The sequence below is a fragment of the Passer domesticus genome, chromosome 11 (genome assembly GCF_036417665.1).
Source record: "Passer domesticus isolate bPasDom1 chromosome 11, bPasDom1.hap1, whole genome shotgun sequence".
NCBI classification, from domain to species: domain Eukaryota; kingdom Metazoa; phylum Chordata; class Aves; order Passeriformes; family Passeridae; genus Passer; species Passer domesticus.
In genome coordinates this window covers 5,519,240-5,540,232 of record NC_087484.1, presented here as the reverse complement: position 1 = coordinate 5,540,232, position 20,993 = coordinate 5,519,240, and the positions used below count along the sequence as shown (strand labels likewise).

Sequence of the window (20,993 nt, the reverse complement as noted above, 5' to 3'; positions counted from 1 at the left end):
CTGATACAACTCAGTTTTCTTTTTTTTCCCCACTTTTTCTTATTTTAATTTTCATAACCCCAACTCTGTTCCGAATCATACTCTTTGTGATTCCCAAAGGCAAAACTGGTATTTTAATGTTACTTCTTACCTCATGATGTCCAGCAAGATATCCAAACAACATATTAGGGTAGGTTTTCTTCATATTTTCTGCTTTCTTTCTAACTTTTTTACTCTATTTTACATAATACATAAAAATCTAGCTTTTCAAGTTTTTGACATAAAACATTATTATTTTCAGACACATTAAACTGACATTTACTTATTTTAGAATCTCTAAGAACAATGCCTTCTGTTACAAAAAATTGAAGGACACGAGATCATTAGATGCCTAAAATGCTATCAGAATTATTATTTCAAACTTTCATTAAGCAGTGCTGATTGTCACTTCACTAGCGACAAAATTTTATATTCTAATTATTCTTTCTTGTATGTATTTAATAATATTTATATCCCCCTCTTTTTAAGAGTTAACTGCAAGACTATTTAGTAGCATTAGTCCCCAAAGCATAAAGTCACATTGCTCATACTTTCCTAAGAAAAAAGAGTAATCTGTATTTGCCAGCCTGCTCAGTTTAGCTTATTCAGAGGTAATTATTCATGCAAATATACATTTACAAATTACATAGACTGAGGAGAAACTAAACAAAACAGAATTACTCAGCTGTGATGTGGTATCTTAAAAAAATAAATCATAAGCTACATATGTACACAGGAAATAATAATGGTGTGATTTAAACTTGGCCTTAGAATTTTCAGTGAAAGGGGTTTATGTCAGAATCCAGCCCCATTGTGTCTGAACTCAACAAATTCTCGAGGCTTGGTGGAAATTTCCTTGGCTTCTGTGAAACACAGGGAATGAACAAGACATCCAGAGGCTGCAGAATGTCCTCCAGTCATTTATATCACTGAATTAAAACCAGACATTCCCTCCTAGAGCAGCTACAGGCATTAAGCCTTTAGAGTTTGGAGCTCACAGAATTGTCTAAAAGCACTTTATCCACACCCAGGCTGTGCAGGACAGGGATGGATCCAGCTCAGCTGGGCAGGAGAGAGACCACACTGAGCTGAGGGAGCTCCCTCCACCTGCTCAGAGGCTCAGGTGAGCTGTACCCACACAAGCAGAGAAGTAAAGTCATCGCCTGTCTGAAATATCAGCTCATAGGAACATCCTGTGAATGCAAACACCACCACAGACAGAATGTGTACAACTGGACTGAAACACTGGAATGTGCTTTGGAATCTAAGTAAAATCAATATATTTCATTTTATAACTCAGAGTCCATTTGATATTTTAATTCCTTAGAGACAGGTGCTTCAGCTTTGCCCAATTGAGTCAGGCTGGCTGCAACAAAACAAAGCGTCCAGAAAACAGCCTACCATTTTCAGTCTTCCAAGCTGGAATTGATGATTCAGAACTGTGCTGGTTTTGGCTGGGGTAGAATTAGTTTTTTTTTCCACAGTGCTGTTATGGAGCTGTGTTTTTGGATTTGTGCTGAACACAGGGGTCATAATGGAGATTTTTGTTATTACTGAGCAGGGCTTGCACAGAGCCAAGGCCTTTTCTGCTTTCCCTACTCCAAGTAAGCTGGGAGTGCCTGGGAGGTGACACAGCCAGGACAGGGGACCCAAAATGACCAAAGGCACATTCCAGACATATATAACCATAAAACAGACCTCCACCTCAAAAAGGAAAATATTCATTCATATGTACAAGAGGAGGTCATCCACTGCATCAAGAGAGCACTTGAACTTTCAAAAATGTTGGGGAGAACTCTTTATTTTCTAGATTACAATAAATGATCTTTCACAAACTACTTACAGCCCTTTCTTGGCCAAACATCATCCACTTCAGCAAAATCAGGGAGATGGCCAACCATGTAATGATGCAAACACAAATCTGAGTGTTAAAGTAGCATTTGAGCAAACAATTTTCAGAGGCAAATATGCAGTTGTGAAAAGGAAAATGACATCTTTTCCATCTCCTGTGAATTCTGTTGTTTTGAGTCATTGCACAGATTTATAGGTCTCTAAATTACATCTGTAGAAAAAGGACTGGGGAAAAATAAGTTCTAAAAATATATTCACATGACAAGAAAAAGACTCCAATAAAAACAGCAAATGTGCCTGAGTAATATCAGATTCAAGTGGCCCAAATGATTGACCAGGACAAGCATCTAGATACAGAAATAGAGCTGTTCCTGAGAACAGCTCACCTCTGTGATTAAACAAGAATATTTTTTCTGGTTTTCAACCACCTAACATTTTAGAAGCAGACTTACTTCACAAGAAACATGTAGTGTGTCATTCATGTCTCACAGATAATAAAATTGTACAGGGAAGAAAATGTTCTTTTCTGTGTCAGGCTTTCAAATTTTGCTTTTAAAAGTGCACTCAAGATATTGGAGTTGATGTACATCCCACATTGCACAGTAATGGCAGCACCATTTGGCTTTTCTTTCAGAGACAGCTAACCTTCATTTTGAAAATTTTGCCCATAGCAAAATTCGTAGTTCACCTTTATTCCATGTGTTTCCGAAAATGAGGGTGAAGGTTCTTCTGAATTGTGCCAAATTTCACACAGATATTTTGAGCATTCATTTCTTAAGTGTGGGCAGAAACCCCATAGAGATTTGTGAACTTGGTTCATGTGCTCTCTCAGCAGGGATGATAAAACCTGGAGAAAAAGAGGAAATCCCAGAACCTGATTCTTTTTAGAGTGGGTCCCAGTAAACCATTCATCTTGTACAATGGAACATCAAAAGAAAAGCTGGAAAATTTTTTGCATCATCTAAAACATATGGGAAAGCCTGAAGAGACTCTGGAATCTGGAGAGCTTGATGGGAGGAAGGAGTAACCTGCCCTGACATCACAGAATCAATTTTATTGCTTAAAGCAAAAGCTTTGCCATCAGTGCAGCCCACCCAGAGCTCTGGAGCAGGACAGAGCTTCCCTCATCTTCCACACAGCCTGGAATCCAGGTCAGCCTCTCTCACAGCAGTGCAGCAGCACTCAGTATTATTGTAGTAACACCATTTGATGGTTCAATTCCCAATAAAAGCAGTCAGGGACGTTGGTAGAGAACTATCAGTTACCACAGAAATCTGTGCTCAATTCCCTCTCTTCACCTCTTCTGATCCTTCCTGCCCTGGATCCTGAACAATCAACAAAAAGGAACCAGAAACAGGGAGGAGATCAGTGTGTGCTCTCATAACTCTGATTCCAGCACAGATTTCCCTGATAATCCATCTTCCTGCATTCTCTGCCTTTCCTTGAGTTTAATAAACACAAGAGACTCAATTCAACACACAAGACAAAGAACACACAACAGCCACCACTAGCAATGTCCACTACTTTAACTTCTGCTGAGGAGGTTCCCTCCATATTTCTTCAATTGCCTCTACATTTTTGGTACCTACTCCACAAATATTGTCAACAATTTATCTACAGAGTCTGCAGAGAAAATGGAACAGTTATGGAAGTTTACTTCAGGCAGAGAAACCCTACAGCAGCAGTGAAATCATCAGGGAAAGATCTCAATTCAAAAAGTCAGTTATTACCCTCCAAATCCTGAGCCTAACACTGTCCATACTGATACAATTTCTCATCCTAGATTTCAGTTTGTGACTTTACATGATTATAATGCCATACTTTAGCCTCAAGACATACGAGATCAAGTGGTAAAAGGGCAATATGGACAAAAACACGATAAAATTTTCGTGAATATAATGTTTTGTTACGAAACTGATGCATTAATTCTTTTTCCAGCAACATGAAATTTCTAGAATTTTCCTACGAATTCATTCCCTAAAATATCCCCCAGGCGAAGATTGTGTCTGGCAAGCACTGACCTGCAGCAGGAGGTACTTCCCTCTTGGATGAGAAGACAGAAGCTTTCTTGCATATTTAGCAGCTTGGCTCTCCCTTACTTGTAGTCACTGCCAGACCTCCTCCATCCTTATTCACCCTTGTGCCCCTTCAGGGCACCAGAGTGAGGCAGTGAATCCTGCAGCAGACAGGAGTAACTCTGCATGGTGACATAATTCAGTGGAAGGGAGATAAATTCCTTGAAGCGCCTTCTTTCTCACACACACCTGCTCTTGGGCCAGTCACAGGCTGGTGATTGATGAGGCACCTTCCCTTTGAACTGCAGAGCTCAGGAACACCAGAAATAATTGTGAGAATAAAACTGATAGAGCTCAGACTTAATTCACATTAAGGCCCTCGTAATTAATGAGATAAACACTGTAACTAATATTCATTTCATGAGGTTAGACATGAGATTTATTTCTATTTAGTGGGAGAGGCAGCACATCAGACAGAATAAAAACCTAAGGATGTCTAAGAGAGAAGACCAATGTATTTTCAGCTTTATTTACTTTGCAGTATTTTTTATTTATTTATTTTAAAAGAGATGCTTCTCTCCTGGGATTGCAGTTGGTAGGTGGGGGCTTAAATGCTGTATTTCCAAACAGATTTAAAAGGGAATTTCTGAACAAAAGCTTTATCTCAGGACATTTTAGTCCAGCCAGTGAAGAGGCTCTGGCATTTTGACAGTTTCCATAAACAGTCAATGCACTTCTGCCAACAGCACCTGGATACCAAACCTACACTTGCCAATGGCTACTGACTGGGTCTTTTTTTTTAAAATCTTTTTATTCTACTTCACATTTTTAAGAATTCAATTCTTATATGTATATATATTTCAACCAGCTGTATCACAGCAGCACTTTTTTTTTTTTATTTTTCATCCTGCTCTGAAAGGTTCCAAAAGTTATTTGCTTCAAAGGATTTTCTCTGAGAGTGGTCTTCTTCTTTTTTTGGCCTTTCCTACTATCAGGGCTGTGTCCAGATTTAGAGCATTCCTCAAAGCACTCTCCAGAGAGGTACATCCTTTGCTCTTTAATACCAAATTTTTTTAACAAAGAAGTCAGACACGCTGCAGTTCTCACCAAATCATTCTTATAATGACAGCTTTATCTTTAGTTTAGGCTATATTTAAAACCTCTCAAGGATCCTTATGGGGTTTTTTTTAAGTAAGAACTTATTGCCACTCGCATGTGCTCATCTTAGAAGATATTAGGACTTTATATCACCACATCCTAACACAGAGATAAGAAATCTTCAGACTTGTTTTGGATTTTCAGTTCAAAATATTTTTTAAAAATTAACAATGAGATAGAGGCTCCCACAGAAAAGCATCCAATGAACTCATATTACTACATTAGAAGAAAGGAAGTGTTAAGATTTTGACAAAACGTTGTCCAATTCTGACTGTAGTAGCTGTACTGGTAGGTAGAGAGAACTCCTAGGTTAAAACACTGCTGAGGCTTTAACTGGTAAGAAATATCACACTGCACTGAAAATGAAAATAACTGCTGCTGATTATTTTCAGCTGCCAGCTCTAATGACAGACAAGGCACCGCCATTATTTATTTATTTTTTCCTCCAATTTAAAAATAATCAAGTGAAATATGGAGGAAGAGTGATTTTTTTTGCCTTTTAAAGAACTATTTGATTACAGCAATTGTAACCCATATTGTCATGGATCCCTAATGCCAGAGACTGCCAGGGTCAGAGCCCTGTGCCCATGCTCCCAGACACACAATGTTTATGCTCAGTAAAATGGAATCTGCCTTCAACTACAGAAGCTTTTCTATTGCTAATGTTCCTGAAGAAATTTTAGGACTTGCTTCTCTTCCTGAAAAACGAACTTAAAAAAATAAGAAGCAGCAATAGTTTAATCAATATTGTATTTTACAGTCACTCATAACTACCAGAGAACTGAGCAGCATTTTAAGCAGTTCTTTATTGTTCATGCATGAAACTACATTTTTTTAAACAATAAAGTTATGTAAGTAGTTTTAGGGACAAGGATTGAGTATTATATAAATACAAAAATATTTTGTTCTTGTTCTTATATCAGTTGTAGTTGTTTCTTATGATGCTTTTCTCATAGTAGCAATTTTTTAAAAGCTGATATTTACTTAATAGTCCCTCTGTTGAAGGAAATTTTTGCTTTTTTCAGCATAAGCAGGATTCCTTTGAGGCAGTTTTAAACCTCCAGAATAGTGGAGAAATATAAAGGAAAAATATCCCTAAAACCCAGTCTCAAGAGCTCACAGCACAAGAAGCTTCTTACTTGAAAATTCCTCCTCTGTGTAGAATATTGCCTTTAGAAACTTAAAGAGTGAAGAAAGCACAGGTATGTTATTGGTAGGTTCACATTTACTAAGAAGGTGAAGAAGAAGTTACAGAGAGAGAGAGTGAAGATGGCACTACCTAACAAAAACATGGCTTGGGGTTTGGCAGAAAGGTTTCCACTTGACCTCAGTACATTCGTATTGAGGTTTGAACCAAACACCTTAATAAAGAGTGGGAGTGGAAAAAAACCTGACTGGGTGGGCACCAACCCAGGTATCCACTGAACTGCAGAGGTGATGGCAACTCTGTGGCTCTGATTATACCCCAAAGATTAAAGGGGAAAAATATTCCTTGGAGACCCATGCAATTGCACAAATTTCACTGCTATTCTCTCACACTGACTGCTAACAGAGAAAATGTAACTGTGCTTAGAAATAATATAATTCTCATTTATTTCAATAGGAGTTCTGCTTGCACTAAAACCTAAAACAGGCACCAAATACTCTTCCCAAGCCCTCAGGGTTTGCACCCTTTAGTTTTTACCATGCAGTTGGAATATAAATAATTGTTATGGTTCAACATTCCTCTCTAATATTGTACAGAGGCTTTACTAAGAAATGCCTTCAGCTGATTCTGTGCAGTGGCATGGAAGTGCTCAGTGATCTGTTATGTCTCGAGATACCAAGATGCCTCACCTTTTGCTTTTTTATAATTTAAAAAATCTCATTTTATTATTAATGGTATGATTACTAAAATGCCATTACTAACATTTTATTAGTAAAACATCAGGACAGCATTGACTTGCAATTATAAAACAGCAAAAGGCTCTGCAGCAGTAGCATTTGCATCTTTGAAAGCCTGCCTTCAATGACACAAAAATCTCCCAGCAATATTAATATGGGCTTTGAGCACGATGAACTACTATTATTTTTAGGGAACTGTACAACTTTATTTATTAATGGTTATGTGATATATGCCAGAAAACTGACAGGATGTTCTGCAGGACATCTCTTCAATGATCGCTTTTGGAGCCCTCGCCTGCAATTTTAAATTATATAACCTTCACATTGCATTTCACAGCTTTCTATATGTAATTATAATGGAGTGGCAGCTATGCTGTAGTTAATGTTGAATGTTGTTTTCTGCTTAAAGGTCAAGTCTATTCTAAAATCCATATTCTTAGTGAGATTGTCTTGGAAAATTGCTGTGCCTACTTGGTATGCAGAGCAGTGGTCTAAATTATGATTATTTGTGGAAGACATTTCAGAGAAACTCTTCTATAAATAAAAGATAAATAAAGCTGCACTAAAACTTCTAAATGTTACCAAAAAAAAATCACATGATTCTTCTCATTTGTGTGTATGTGTTATTCAACCTATAGCCCTAACCATCTGCAAAACTGATTTCAGTTGCTAGGGATTCATTTTACTAGTGCATGTCTCTTCAGAGAAGAAATCTTTAAAAATGTTAATAAAGATAATAATGAACTAAATTTGGCATGCCTAAAAGAATTAAATGCACACATGTATCAAGATTCCCTCTAGCTTGGTATTTTGCACCAATGTGCCATCAAAAATGACTGAAAGACATAGGAAGAGATGCTGTGATTATTTAATCTAAATTAAACGCACTCTCTGCCTTTGGAATTCAAGATGTGCTAGTGAGCACGCTGCAGAAGGCTCATTTAGAAATTCTGCCTGGGGATAAAAATAACCTGGGAAGATTTTAAAATTTTCTAAAACCAACCCGCTGACACCAATCTTAATTCTGAAATATTGTTAAGGAAATTACCACTGATTAGCTGGAGGGAAGAGAAAAGATAATAAGGGTGCACTAATCACATTTCCAGCACAATGAAACCGAATCAAATGAAAGCAAGCTTTGGGGTCAAGGACTTCCTGATGCACTGTCCCCTCCAGAGGAACTCCAGACCTTTTGATGCAGAGCTGGAAATAAAGAGAGCTGCCAGTAGTGGCAGCAAACAGGGCTGTGAACCTGAGCAGAGAGGGATGGGGACTGTAGGACACATAAATGCGGACTGCAAGATACACTCCTGGCAGGAGTGGGAAAGGGTAGAAGAACAGGCAGTAGAGGAGAGGGAGACTCCCATTGTCCTGGAAAGAATCTGGGAAAAAGCAGGGATGGATGGGGAAAGGAGACATCTAAAGACAGGCATAAGAAAATGGGATATTGGATACAAAGTGGGCAAACTCTCCTCCTTGTGAAAGAGGATCTGACAGCAAAATCTGAGTCCTGCTTCCCTGATTCCCCTCTTGCCAAGATTGAAGAATGGTGGGAAGATGACTGAGTGAGCTTAACAGATGGGCTTGTACATCCCAGATTGCTTCAGGTTGCATTAATCTCTGCGGTGGGTTCTCATTTAGCTGAGAAAATGTCACCAAAACAAACGAACCGGAGCAGACTGAGACGTGACCAGCAGATGCAGAGAATCTGTTCTGCGTGGTGTGGGTAGAGGCAGGCAGGCAGCATTCCCACTTATCTGCTCCCTGCAGGTCCTCCAAAACTCATCAAAAATACCCCTGGCTGATTGGGTATAAATGCCTCAGATCAGCAGATGCTGCAACAGAGAAATCAGTAGGAACTGGGAATGTGGGTGATGGCAGGAAAGTGAGGTGACATGGCAGAGGAGCCAGGGGACAGGGACAGAGCAGTGGCCAAAATACAAAACAGACGTAGTCAGGTATTGGGAGAACTGCCTCGGAGATGCACACAATTCATTTCTGTCCATAACCCCCCAAATAATCCCTGCCTGCATGTGCATCTCCATTTCAAGAACATGCCAGTACTTCTACTCTTGCATCCTCTCCTGGCTCCTGAACCAACACAGTCCTTTCAGTACATGAAAGGTCCAGGAAAGAAAGAGGATGTTTTGCTGGGCTTGCTGAGAGCATCCATGAGGGTGGAAATAAAACCTGAAACCAGAAGAGAGGGGCAGCAAAGGAGCCAACAGGGATTTGGTGCACTATTCCAAAAGAGGCAGAGTAGTGAATCATGAGACAATGCCATATAACAGAGGACACCAAGTACCTCAGTTCAAAGTATGAAAGCAGACTTAGGACTGCTTAAAGTTCCTTAACACCTCCATAAAGTAAAGAGTGAATAAATTGAAGGTGAAAGGAAAGTGAGGAAAACTTCAGGTCACACAGACAATTTCAGAAAATGCATGAATACAAAGCAAATACCATTTGCATTTTGCTTTAATTAGACTGTCCTTGAATGTTATTCCCACACACTGACCACTGCATTTGCTAGGACTATGTCCAGTTGCTAAAGAAACAGTGGAGGGAGCAGACAAACACTGCAGACTTGTGTTTGTTCCAGAAGCTGCTGCACTCAGCAGAACTGACTGAAACCAACTGCCCATGCCCCAAGTGCCACCCAGGCTCCTGCAAGCCCAAATACACCCCTGCTTCTCCTTTGGTGCACTCGGGGATCACCACACCCCTGTCACACGTGTACTACTGACACCATTTACCAGAGAGGAACTGAAGGGGGACACCAGGTTTTGGAGGTTCACAGCCCACTCTCATCAGCTCCATTTCAGCCCCCTCCTCTCCCCAGGAACAGAGCACCCCCACAGCTCCTGGATCCCAAAGCTCCAGCAGGCAGGAGCAGCACATTCGGATTCACCACACCACCCTCACTTGGAGACTGGCTGGATACCGTCTGACAATGCATTTTGCTTTAATGCATAAATTTGAAGCAATGTAATTTCCATTTATATGTGCACTCTGTTGGCCAGAACAGCTTTCCTGTTTTTATCAAGCAGACAAAAGGTTTAAGCTCTATAAAAGGTGGCTGATATTTAAGTTTTAATAAAAATATATTTCAGGTATGTCATTCCTTCCTTAGGCTGACCTAGCCTACAATATATTATTTACATAACTGCTGCAATATCTATTTCAAAACTGACTCGACAGCCCTCTCCAGAACTGTAAGCTGCCCTGCCTGTCACCATGATGGGTAAACACTGTCACCTTTTCACAGCCCGATGAAATATAGAGAAGTAGTAAAGTGCACCATCCATCACAGTGGCACTAAGTAGGTTTTTGAAGTAGATTTCAGATCACAAATGCTCACATTTTTACTCACAAATGCTGTTTAGACTGTTACCAGAAAGCACAAATTGGATGGCTCATATACAATGGCCGTATGATGAATGGACATGACAGGTGGTCAAAGAAAATGAGTCTTGCTGTTCTACAAATAACCTTGTCAACATCAAAGTGGAGCTGTAGCTCTGCTGGTAGCCAGACTGCAATAGCTTAATGGTTTTATTTGCTTCAACTTCTAGCAAACCAAACAGACAAATGAGATACAATGAAGCAGCAGCATCGAGGCAGTATTAGCAATTCAGCCTGATTAAGCGACACATAATAGGAATTTTCTGCTAAGGATGTGCCACATTTGAAAGAAAATTATTCAGGTTATGAGTAGCTGTTATAAAAATACCTGTTCACAGGAAAACCCTCATGATTTTGCAATCACAAACCACTGCAGGATATCCAAAATACGCGACTTGTAGTTCCACTGCAAGCAATCAAGTCCCTTTCTGATGGCTGAGCCCAGCAATAGCCACCACCTGCTACTTCTCATTTAAAGTTTTTCTACTTCCATTAGTTTAAATAGTAGAGATTAGTGTGTAGGACTGAAAGTCGGGAAGGTTAGACCAGTACCAACTTACCTGTAGCCTAAACAAATAAGAATATTCCCCTTTTAGGCAAAAACTAGATCTAAGGACATTTCAGGTAGACTTTTTGAAGAAGAGAAGAACACATCTCAAATTTCATGAGGTATCTCAGGTTTCTTTGAGGTATCTTGAAGAACTGTCTGTAAAACCATGCAGAGAATCATTCTTTGGCTCCAGTGCAAGGCTGGAGTTTTGCCAAAGCCAAGGTCCAGCCGTTGTGATGAGGATGGTGTGTGTGGTCCTCATTTCTGCTGAACTCATAAGAGAAAACTGCCCTGGAACATAATGGAGAATGGAACCCGTGCTGCTGGGAATAACAGCAGTGGTTTTTCCCGGAACATTGGATTTCCTTCAATCTGATGAATTTGTTAGCACCGCATCGACATTCATGAAATAAAACCTCAAAGGTCACAACCATTCCTCTCTCTGATTACAGGTACTCTTACTAAGTTACAATGAGAAAATAATATTAAATATGGAGTTGTTAAGTGATATGAGAAGGCAACCACATTCATTATTACATAGAAAAGTTAAAGCATGTGTCATGCAAGTTAGAACCTCTTCTTGCCTACTTCATTTTGCTTCTCAGCAACAAATTTGAAGTGGACAGAGCCCCAGACCGAGGCTGGTAAGACACAGCATGGAGAGTAGGCATGTTTAAATATTAAGATATTCACAATCTGTTCACAATGTTCCTTTATAGTCTATAAGTGTTCTAAGGCATGAACAAACATGTATTTTAAATAAGACAGAAACTAAGAAAGAAATCCCCCAGCATCAGTGGAATAATATATTTTTGAAAGGAGGAAGATGACAATAAGGCAATTAACAGTGAAATTGCAATTTTTATATTTCAGAAATATTTTTTAAGATTTACCCTATCTCAGTTAGGAGGGTAAACAGAAATGATGGCCCCGTTGTGCACTCTCAAAATATTTAGTCAGAAGCTCAAGGAAAACAGACAGTGAAGACAGCACACAGGAAAAAACAAGATAATCCAAGATCTTATTTCACTTGGCAAGTAACAAATCCAGATAGGTAGAATCTTTTTGCTGACAAAACTTCCTAGAGTAACTGCAGTAAGATAAAACTACGAATCGGTGTTTTCAAGAGGAAACAGAGCAGATGTGTCAACTGAATTGTCACAGAAGAAACTATGAGAGATCCACAATCATAATTCAGAGCTTCCAGGTATTAGCCCAGCACTCCCACCAGCCTCATCTTATCCTTCCTACAAGCATCCCTCAAACCAGCAGTACTCATACATCAGCAAGGACAAAGTGAAACTCTAGACACAGCTTCCATATTTTTACACACAAGCAAAATGTGCCAATTCATAAACACAGATATTTAACAAAAAATTATAGACATTATGTAATTAGATTCACATAGATATATGTGAGTGTATATCTATATCTATCCCCTATGAAGTATTCATATATATAAGGTTGTAAGGTTAATTAAGATAAGTAAGATTGGCCATATCATAATTCACATAAATATGCTTATTTTAAAGCTGGGCATTTCAGCATATTTTCAATTGGATTCAATAATCTCAGAGGTCTTTTCCTAGCAAAATAATTCTGTGATTCTATGTGTAATTTTCCAGTCAGGTTCAGCAAAAGCTGCTCTTTCCTAACTCAATTTCACCACAAGTGACAGAGACAAATGGCCACGTTACCTCAAGAGTTCCTTTGGCAGAATAAGCTGCGTAAGAGTACAGGAGGTCTTGGCTGTGAAGTGTTCTGGGGTCTGCGCTGCACCGTTGTCCACTTGGATAAAAGCATTCCCCACTGTTTTGCAGAGTTACTGTGTTTGAGGAAGGGCCTGGCAGGTCAAGCAGAACGGTGTAATTCACCAGCCGGACGTCTTCCAGGCCTTGGGAACGCCACTGCCCCAGGATTTTCATTGCAAGGGCTGCATCATCTTCTCTGGGGAGCTCTAACAAATCTCTGGAAAAAAACCCACACAAGTAAACACAGGTTTAGTTTATTTCCCATCAGGACTCTTGTACCTTAGTATGCATCAGTGCATGACTTTATTAAAAACCTATCATCAAACATGCAAAAAAACCACACAACTTTCATTTTGTGCAAATATTTTCTTACCAAGTACGAGACAAAGGCAACTGCTTTTTGAGAAATAAAAGTAACAAAAAAAATATATGTATAGGAAACATATCCAAATGAAATAAAGAATCCTACAGAAATTATCACAGTAACTGTTTCAAAATTCACGTATCATTTGCTTATCAAATTTCTGAAAGAGCTTATATTTAACTGATCTTTAAACACAAAGAAGCCAATCTGAAAAGCTTATGATGGAAGTCAAGCACAAGGGCTCCCTTCTCCACTCATCTTGTGGTTGAATATTTGAAAAATGAACATTTACTGCCTAGACAACATCAAGGCCTTACAAAGGCAGAAAGTAAAATTATGACACCCATTACACCTAGAAATGGCTCAAAAATTACATATCCCATTCAAAGGCCTAATGCCCACCATCACATTACATGGGTGGAATGATTATTCCAACATGCAAAAGGATTTTTTAAGAAAAAAAACATATATTTGTATAAATTTGGTTTTTATAAAATATATTTCTTCAAAGCAATATGTTGTATCCCAGGCTGCATTGCTCCAGCAAGACTGTTCACACACAAAGTTAAAATCTTTACAACACTGGCCTTATGTTGAGACTTCAGGGATCCTGTCAGGAACAATAACTGTCTTGCAGATTTAATGTTTTTAAATTATCTAAAAAAAGTCTTCAAGCAGTCTACACCACATAGACGACTTAATCCAATCTGCAGTATATTACAAGTTTCCAATTTCATCTCCTGTGCCTGCTAATGTAATGACATAAACTTGGGCAGTGCAGAAATACAGAAAGTTGTTTGATTAACACAATCATTAATGGAATATCTGCATTTTCCTCAGGTGATAGAAACATTAATAGAATAAATAATTAAAGAAACTTATCCCAGGCCAATAGGGTTACGGCACATTTTAACCAGAAGCATTCAGTCACAATAAAAGGAATTAAGCATTGAAAGTGGAAGATACAATAAGAAAATTGTTCCCTTACTAACAGAAGTAGCTTTCAACTTCATAATTAAATCAACATGCCTTTGAAACTTTTGTGACAACATATCTGATTAAGTTACAGGAATGATCCTACTCACTATTTACTCCATAATGTCTTTATAGTATGTTCAAATCAAATTGCAAATTATGAGCTTACATTATTTTACAATAAAACAGCACATATTAGACTACTTTGATAAATCTTATGAACAACACCAGAAAGATATTTTCTTCCCAGACTTATTACAATAGCTGACCTGCATTTGTCTTTGATGCTGACTTCATGAACCTAAAGTCAAAGGTAATTGAACCCATTATTTTTTCACATACTAACTGTATAACAAGTAAAATATGCAAAACCAGTATTTCCTAAACCCAGTCAAATTCATAAAACTGTCAAGTTTGGCAGTTCAGCCTGGAAGAATACCAAGACTTCACATGCACTTCACCGTCCTTCTTTACAAATGCTCAGATTATTTATTTCCTACAACTTGCAGGGCTCGGAGACTCCCAGCAGTAGGATTTCAGCAGTGGGGAGCAGCAGCCCCTCGGGGTGAGGATGTTCTCAGCTCCCCAGGCAGCTGGATGCTCAGAAGGAACCAACACCAATGCAATTGCCAATTTCCATTTACAGAACTGCCTCTGGTAACTTCAGCCAAATTTTTGACTCCCTTTGGTCACGTTAAAAAGATACTTTATTCAGGCATTTTTTCAGGTTTATTCAATGGGAATAACAACAAAGTTTATGGGCATATCTCTGCTGCTATAAATTTACATAATCCAGTGAAGTGGAGCCACCACAGACTGAAGATTTGGTCTCAAGTCAAAATCAACACTAACAAATGTAAAAAAGCCAGTCTGAACACTGCCGTGCCTTTATAGGATGCTCTCAGATATTTCCATTAATTCCTGACCTTTACTTTCTAATACAGATCAGTACGGAACTAATATATATCAGAACAGAACATAAACTCAGTTCTTGAGCATTCTCCTCAATCTCAAAAGGCTCAGTTCCTGAACTCAGAAAAAAAAAAATCAGGTAAAATTGCACTTAAAACCCAGAAAGTTCACCCTACTTCACTTAAAGGTAGAGATTTCCCACTTTGATGTGATTAAAAGCTCACCACTGTTGAAGACTGAGTCCTAAACCGAGAAGAATAACTTTAAATATGTTGAAAATATATCTGTAATAATGCCAGGGGTTCTGCAGCCTCTGCAGCATTAAAACACTATTCTTCACCAAACAATTACAAAAGATAAATGAATACACATACAAAATATACAAATTTCATTTTCAATTTGGTAACCATGGGGAACACAGACCTGCCGTGCCTTAATGGAAAGTCATTTGCTACAACAGCACTTTTTGACACAGCTTGCCAAAGGAGAGAACAAGGTATTGTAAATAAGCCAGCTGGGACACTGAAACACCACTCAACAGATACTGAAAAATACAACAGGTCACTCTAACAACCAAGAGATGGAATAATTTAGCTGTATAACACAATTATGTCTCAGATAATCCTATTAAATTGCCACAAAATCCCAAGAAAAAAAAAATTGGAATTGCAGAAGGATTCTACAAATTCAGTCTGAAAGATCTACAGGGACCAAAATTCTCTGCAAATATGTACAACTTCAAGTGTGGTTGGTTTGGTTAGTTTTTTCCTTTTTGGATTTACCACCTGTACTGAGCATGGGGAACTGCCCACACTTCCTGGCCTACTAAGAAAAAATAATCTGAATTCCAGTTTTGCACAGTTACATGTTTAAGTGCCTTATTCCCATATTTTGACTGTAAATTTCCACTGTTTTTTTCCAGTTCACCAAAATTGTTCATAAAGCAACTACTGTAATTTTAGATAAGAGCTAACGACAAATGCCATTTTGGAATTTTTACAGATCGATTTTTCAGCTGAGTAGCTGCTCTCAGACCCAGTGAGTTGCAAGGACTGCTCGTATTTTTTAAAGCTGCATCAGATCAAAGTGTTCTCTTGTCTAACACGATGCTGCCAACAGTAACTAGTAGCAGATAATCACAAAAGAATGCAAAAAATGCATCACATGGGGTTATTACATTTATAGCCTCTCATGCAAATATCTTTTTTTTAAACCTCAAACTTTATCCAGGCTGAGTTTTAAAGATGTTTTCATATGTTGAGAATTTCAGAGCTCGTTTCAGTCCATTAAGAGCCGAGCTGTGGTACTCACAGACACCAACTGCTCAGCAGATGCACCAGCATTTCCCACACTTGCAGAAAGAGGAGTTATTTGTGTCCATCACACACAGTGTGCACACACAGGAAACGCTCAGGAAATACCACCTGCCCAAGCCACATCTGCTTCAATTTTAATTACATGTTCCTGTTAATTAGGGCACTCCACTGGGCTGGTCTCCAACCTGCCCAGTTGGATTTCCCATGGTCTGAACTGATGGCCACAAATTTGCTGCTCCAAAAATACAGAAATAAATAAATTCAGGTCCAAGAGAGGATAAATATTTATCAGGAGGTGAGAGAAACATGCTCATGGTGCAAAGAGCTGCACACAGGTTCCTGAAGCAGCTCAGGTTCTTCAGGTTACATTGCAAGGTCACCAGCACAATCTGCAGAAAGCTGATCTATGAAATGTCCTCTGTCACATCTACCATCAGTCTTCATACATGCTGGATATTCTGGGCATATTTCTAACAATAATAATAACAATTAACCCCTGCTCATTCTTGGGTAGCTACTTACTGATTTTGCTATCTAAGAGAAGATCTACAGAGCTGCACCACAAATTTTACATATTTTACAATATATATTTTAACATGCTTTAACATAAAGAAGTACAATTCAGGCTTTTAACAAAAAGCCTGAATTTATGGCAGCTTTTATTCTCATAGACACAGAATAAATTAAATTCATTAAATCATAAAAAATAAGGAATGTCAGAAAACAGAATGCTGGCTCTAGATTCAGTTGTGCAGTTCTCTAGCAAAAAAAAACCCCCACTTTGCAATCTTTATTTTTTAAAAAAACATTATGTGCACTGTGGCTTTCAGGTATTTCCAATAAAAGGGTCATAAGCTTTCTCTTTAGAAAGTCATACTACAAGCAATACTTTTAAACAAAACTTTATAGCATTTTTGCACTGTGTTTAAGTCCACCTGGGCATTAGACTTTCACAGGGGTACCTGGCCATACGTATCTTCTCCTATCGTAGTATAAATTCATGCAGAACTGCTCCAGGGCAAACCTCTCATTTTCCTGAGAAGTCCTTTGCCATGGGATTGAAGAACACTCTCAGATCTCAGCCCCTGCTGGCTCCCAAGCTCAGCTATTTTGTACATTTATGCTTTTTCACTACAGGACTACCAAGTTTATTGCTCCTACCCATCACATCAGTCAAATGCCTTTTATACCTTTTAAATAAAACTCATGGGGACAGTTCAAATCTCACTTTCCAACACCAGGATGCAAGCCAAACTTGCATTCAAGGCAGATGGTAGAAGGCATTGAAAAATTGAGACTGATTCTCTCACTCTCCAATTCCACAATTTATTGGAAAACAAACAATTCTTTGTTCCCCTGCACTAAGCATTGCAAAGTCATGAATTGGCCATAGGTGAGCTTTCCAAAACTTTTTAAGAGATCTGGATGTCAGTTATGTGACATTTAGCCAGCATCCAAATCTTCCAAATACCTCAGAACATTAGAGGGCCAACATGAGACAAGCAAATCACTCAAGCGGCGACAGGTAGGCAGAGACAGAGCTAGGAACAGAAACCAGATTGGTTTACACTTGTGGCTTCAGTTATCAAAGCAATAAACAAACAAACCCCAACAACATTAAAAAAAACCTGAACAACCCACAGATGGTTATCACTATCCACAGAACCCTTAACAGGGAGAATGATAGCTCCAGTCCCTTGAATGGACTATTTCAAGACCTTAAGATAAATTCCACAGAAAGAAGAGAAAAAAATAACCTTTTACATTGTGTATTTCAGTTCTAAAGAAGTCACTGCCATGTTCCACTGCTCCCTTTGGTTACAAGAATGACACACTTTCTATTAGCAAAGTAAGGAGACCTTGCTTCTCTCTAACACAAAACTTCAAATGCTTGCCACAAACTGGACTGATCTACTCCTCATACATTTAGTCTATTTACTGCAATAAATGGCTTTCAACACAGGAGCTGTTGGTAAAAAAAGTTCTTTCAAAATATGTACACAATGAAGATATCTACACAGGAAACCTCTTTTATTATTATTAAAGGAAAACTTGTTTAAAAGATGATCTCTGAAAATTATGCCATTTTTCTTTCACAATCAGTAACATGCCCATAACTACAGTTTTCTTATTAACTTTCACAGTTGCTAAATTTCAGTCACAAGAGAGGTTTTCTTCTATGGCACAGATGATAGTGTGGATGCATAACATCACAAACTGTATCCTTGTACAATTCCATCTAAAACATTTTAATTGAGCTGCATGCTTTCACCTAAACCTGTATTTTGGGCATACAATGCTATCTTACCCTCTGTTTTGTATACTGCAAAGGGAATATAAAATTATATTCGAAACTTATAGATATAATTATTTAATAAAGGGTTTTACTCTATTTTCTCCTAATGCAAGGGAAGCAGCAGCTCCAAACAGCTGTGCCTGCATTTTCCAGCAGGTTACAGTGCCGAGGGCGATGTCGAGCCACAGCGGAAGGAGGACGGGGAAAGACAATCCCTCACCTTGAAATGTTTGCATATAACCCTGCATTCACTGGCAGAGCACTGACCCAGCAAAACTTCACAACCATATAATCTTCTTTTCTTCCCAGACCACAGGGAATATGTCAGTGTCTCAATAAAATGTGACCAGCTGCATAATCAAGTCCAAGTGGTTCCTTTTACTGTCGGAGACAATTAGGTTTACTTCCAGCAAGAGACCATTTCTGTGTGGGTGTGAATAGCACTGGATGGTTCTTTTTCTATACAGAAAACCTATTGATCAAAAAAAAAACCAAAACCTTGAAATCTTGCTTTTTATACAGGAAATCTGCAGATGAAAAAAAAAAATCTCAATACTGCTCAACTGGCAGTACTTCATTCCTTTCAATTGCCAATCATTAGATTACACTGTGAACTCTAAAGTAATTACACTGAATGTGTCATTCTGATGGCATTGGACATCTTTATTAGAATGGTATGATTTAACTTTTAAATAATACCCCAGTTCTCAAAGGACAACGAGGAATTAAAGAGGGCATGCTAACCCAAAAAAAAAAAAAATACAACCAAACCACAAAACCCAACAAAAAACACAAAACAAACAAACAAAAAACCCAAACAAAAAAACCCCAACCAAAACCACAACTTAGCAATGTTTAGAAAAGCCACCTAGTATTTCAAGATTGAGGATTACTTTGAATTAGATAAATTCCCAAAGAAGTGTTTCCTTTTTAGAATTTGAAAAGAATGTAAAAAACTTAAATTTCTCTCTTGAACTTAAAGAAATTAAACTTATATACAGGAAAACCTAAGACAGCCACAAGATGATGCCATCTAACCTTCCTGTTACCAGCCTAATTTTCTTATCAACATGTTTTAATTTACCAATGCAATTCTAATAGAACTGCAAAGATTCCTAGCTGATATGTCAGCTTGGATATTTTTCAAAAATATTTAAAAGTTCCGTAGAGTGTATTGGTTAAAACGAAAACTGCAGATTAAAAGAAAAAAAAAAAAGATGAGAAAGGGTAAAATGCCATCTCCACATGCTTATGTAAGCAAAGTGTTATCACAAATGCCATATCACATGGCTTAGTTCTGATAATCTCCATCTCACCAGCTGAACTGTGTTTCAGATGCACTTGTTTTTATCTGAAATACTGACAGCTTCCAAGTGACCCTTCAGTTCTAATATAGAGCTGAGGAAATCAGCACTGATAACCAAAACACTGTCCTGAAGTTATTTACACTGCACCACAAATCCAACTGCTTGTGGATAAACTAAAAGCTCTCTCCAAAGAAGCAAGCATAAAATCTTATAAAGACAGCCTTGGGAAGAGGCCACAGGAGATCATTTGGTTTGAGGCAGGCTCAACTCACCCCACTGCCACTCCAGGCAGTTTTTTCCTGCCCTTTTCCAAAGATATAAACCTTTTGTCCATCCTAAATAATCACCCTGCTTTATTTAGACACGCCACATTTTCTCCTTTCCCCCCTCATGTTGAGAGCAGACTAATCTTTTTCTCTCTGCAAGTTTTTTTTTACATACATAAGGATTGCTCTCATGGCCATCCCTCAACTATCTTCTCTTAAAATCAAATTTCCTCAGTCTTTTCATCCATTTCCTAAGAGCTACTGCTCCTGAAATCTCCAATTGCCCTTCCTCACCTCTTCTGCCCCTTTCCAGCCTGTCCCCACTCCTCTTGAAGCAGAAATCCAACAAAAGGCCATTCTGAATATGCCATTTGCACTGAAAATGAAGGATTAGTATCCAATTATCGTCTGCCTCCATAAAATTCAATTATTATCCCTCTGCTGTCCTTTATTTTGATTTCAACTCTGTACCTCTGCAGTAAGTTCATCGACTCCTTCAGCTCTGCTGACCTCAAAGGGGCCTCATCATTTCATCACTCATTTGCTTCAGGAGGGAATGGTCCTGAATACATCTCCATGGACTGTATAAAACAGGTCAGACTTTCAAAGTGCTGAGAATCCACTGTTAAAAATGCATTCACCTTCCCCCCACCCCAAACTAAAAAAATCCCAGAAATACAACTAAGCTTAAAATGCTAGACTTCCAGAATTGTTCTATCTGCCCCACACCAGATTTCACTGTACACCAGTGGGGACACAAGGATAAACTTTTTTAAGTAGGCAAAATTCAAGTATTTGCTTGGTCAGTTCTAAGCCTCTACTGATGTCAAGTCTGGGGCTGATCAGAGATTTGGCTTCCAAAATCATCACTCCATTTGCAATGAGAATCCAGTAGGTTTGCTCTCAGTACAGCAAATCTCTTGAAACC

At 38.5% G+C, this 20,993-nt stretch overlaps 1 protein-coding gene across 22 annotated transcripts in view; it reads right to left on the bottom strand.

The window, feature by feature from the left end:
* Positions 1-20,993, bottom strand: part of NAALADL2 (N-acetylated alpha-linked acidic dipeptidase like 2) — a 410,260-nt gene that overhangs the window by 157,574 nt on the left and 231,693 nt on the right. For all 22 annotated transcript variants that reach the window (XM_064385281.1, XM_064385276.1, XM_064385277.1 and 19 more), the window contains one exon: positions 12,576-12,846. In XM_064385281.1, coding sequence (XP_064241351.1) covers positions 12,576-12,846 — 271 coding nt within the window. The remainder of the gene's footprint in view (positions 1-12,575; positions 12,847-20,993) is intronic.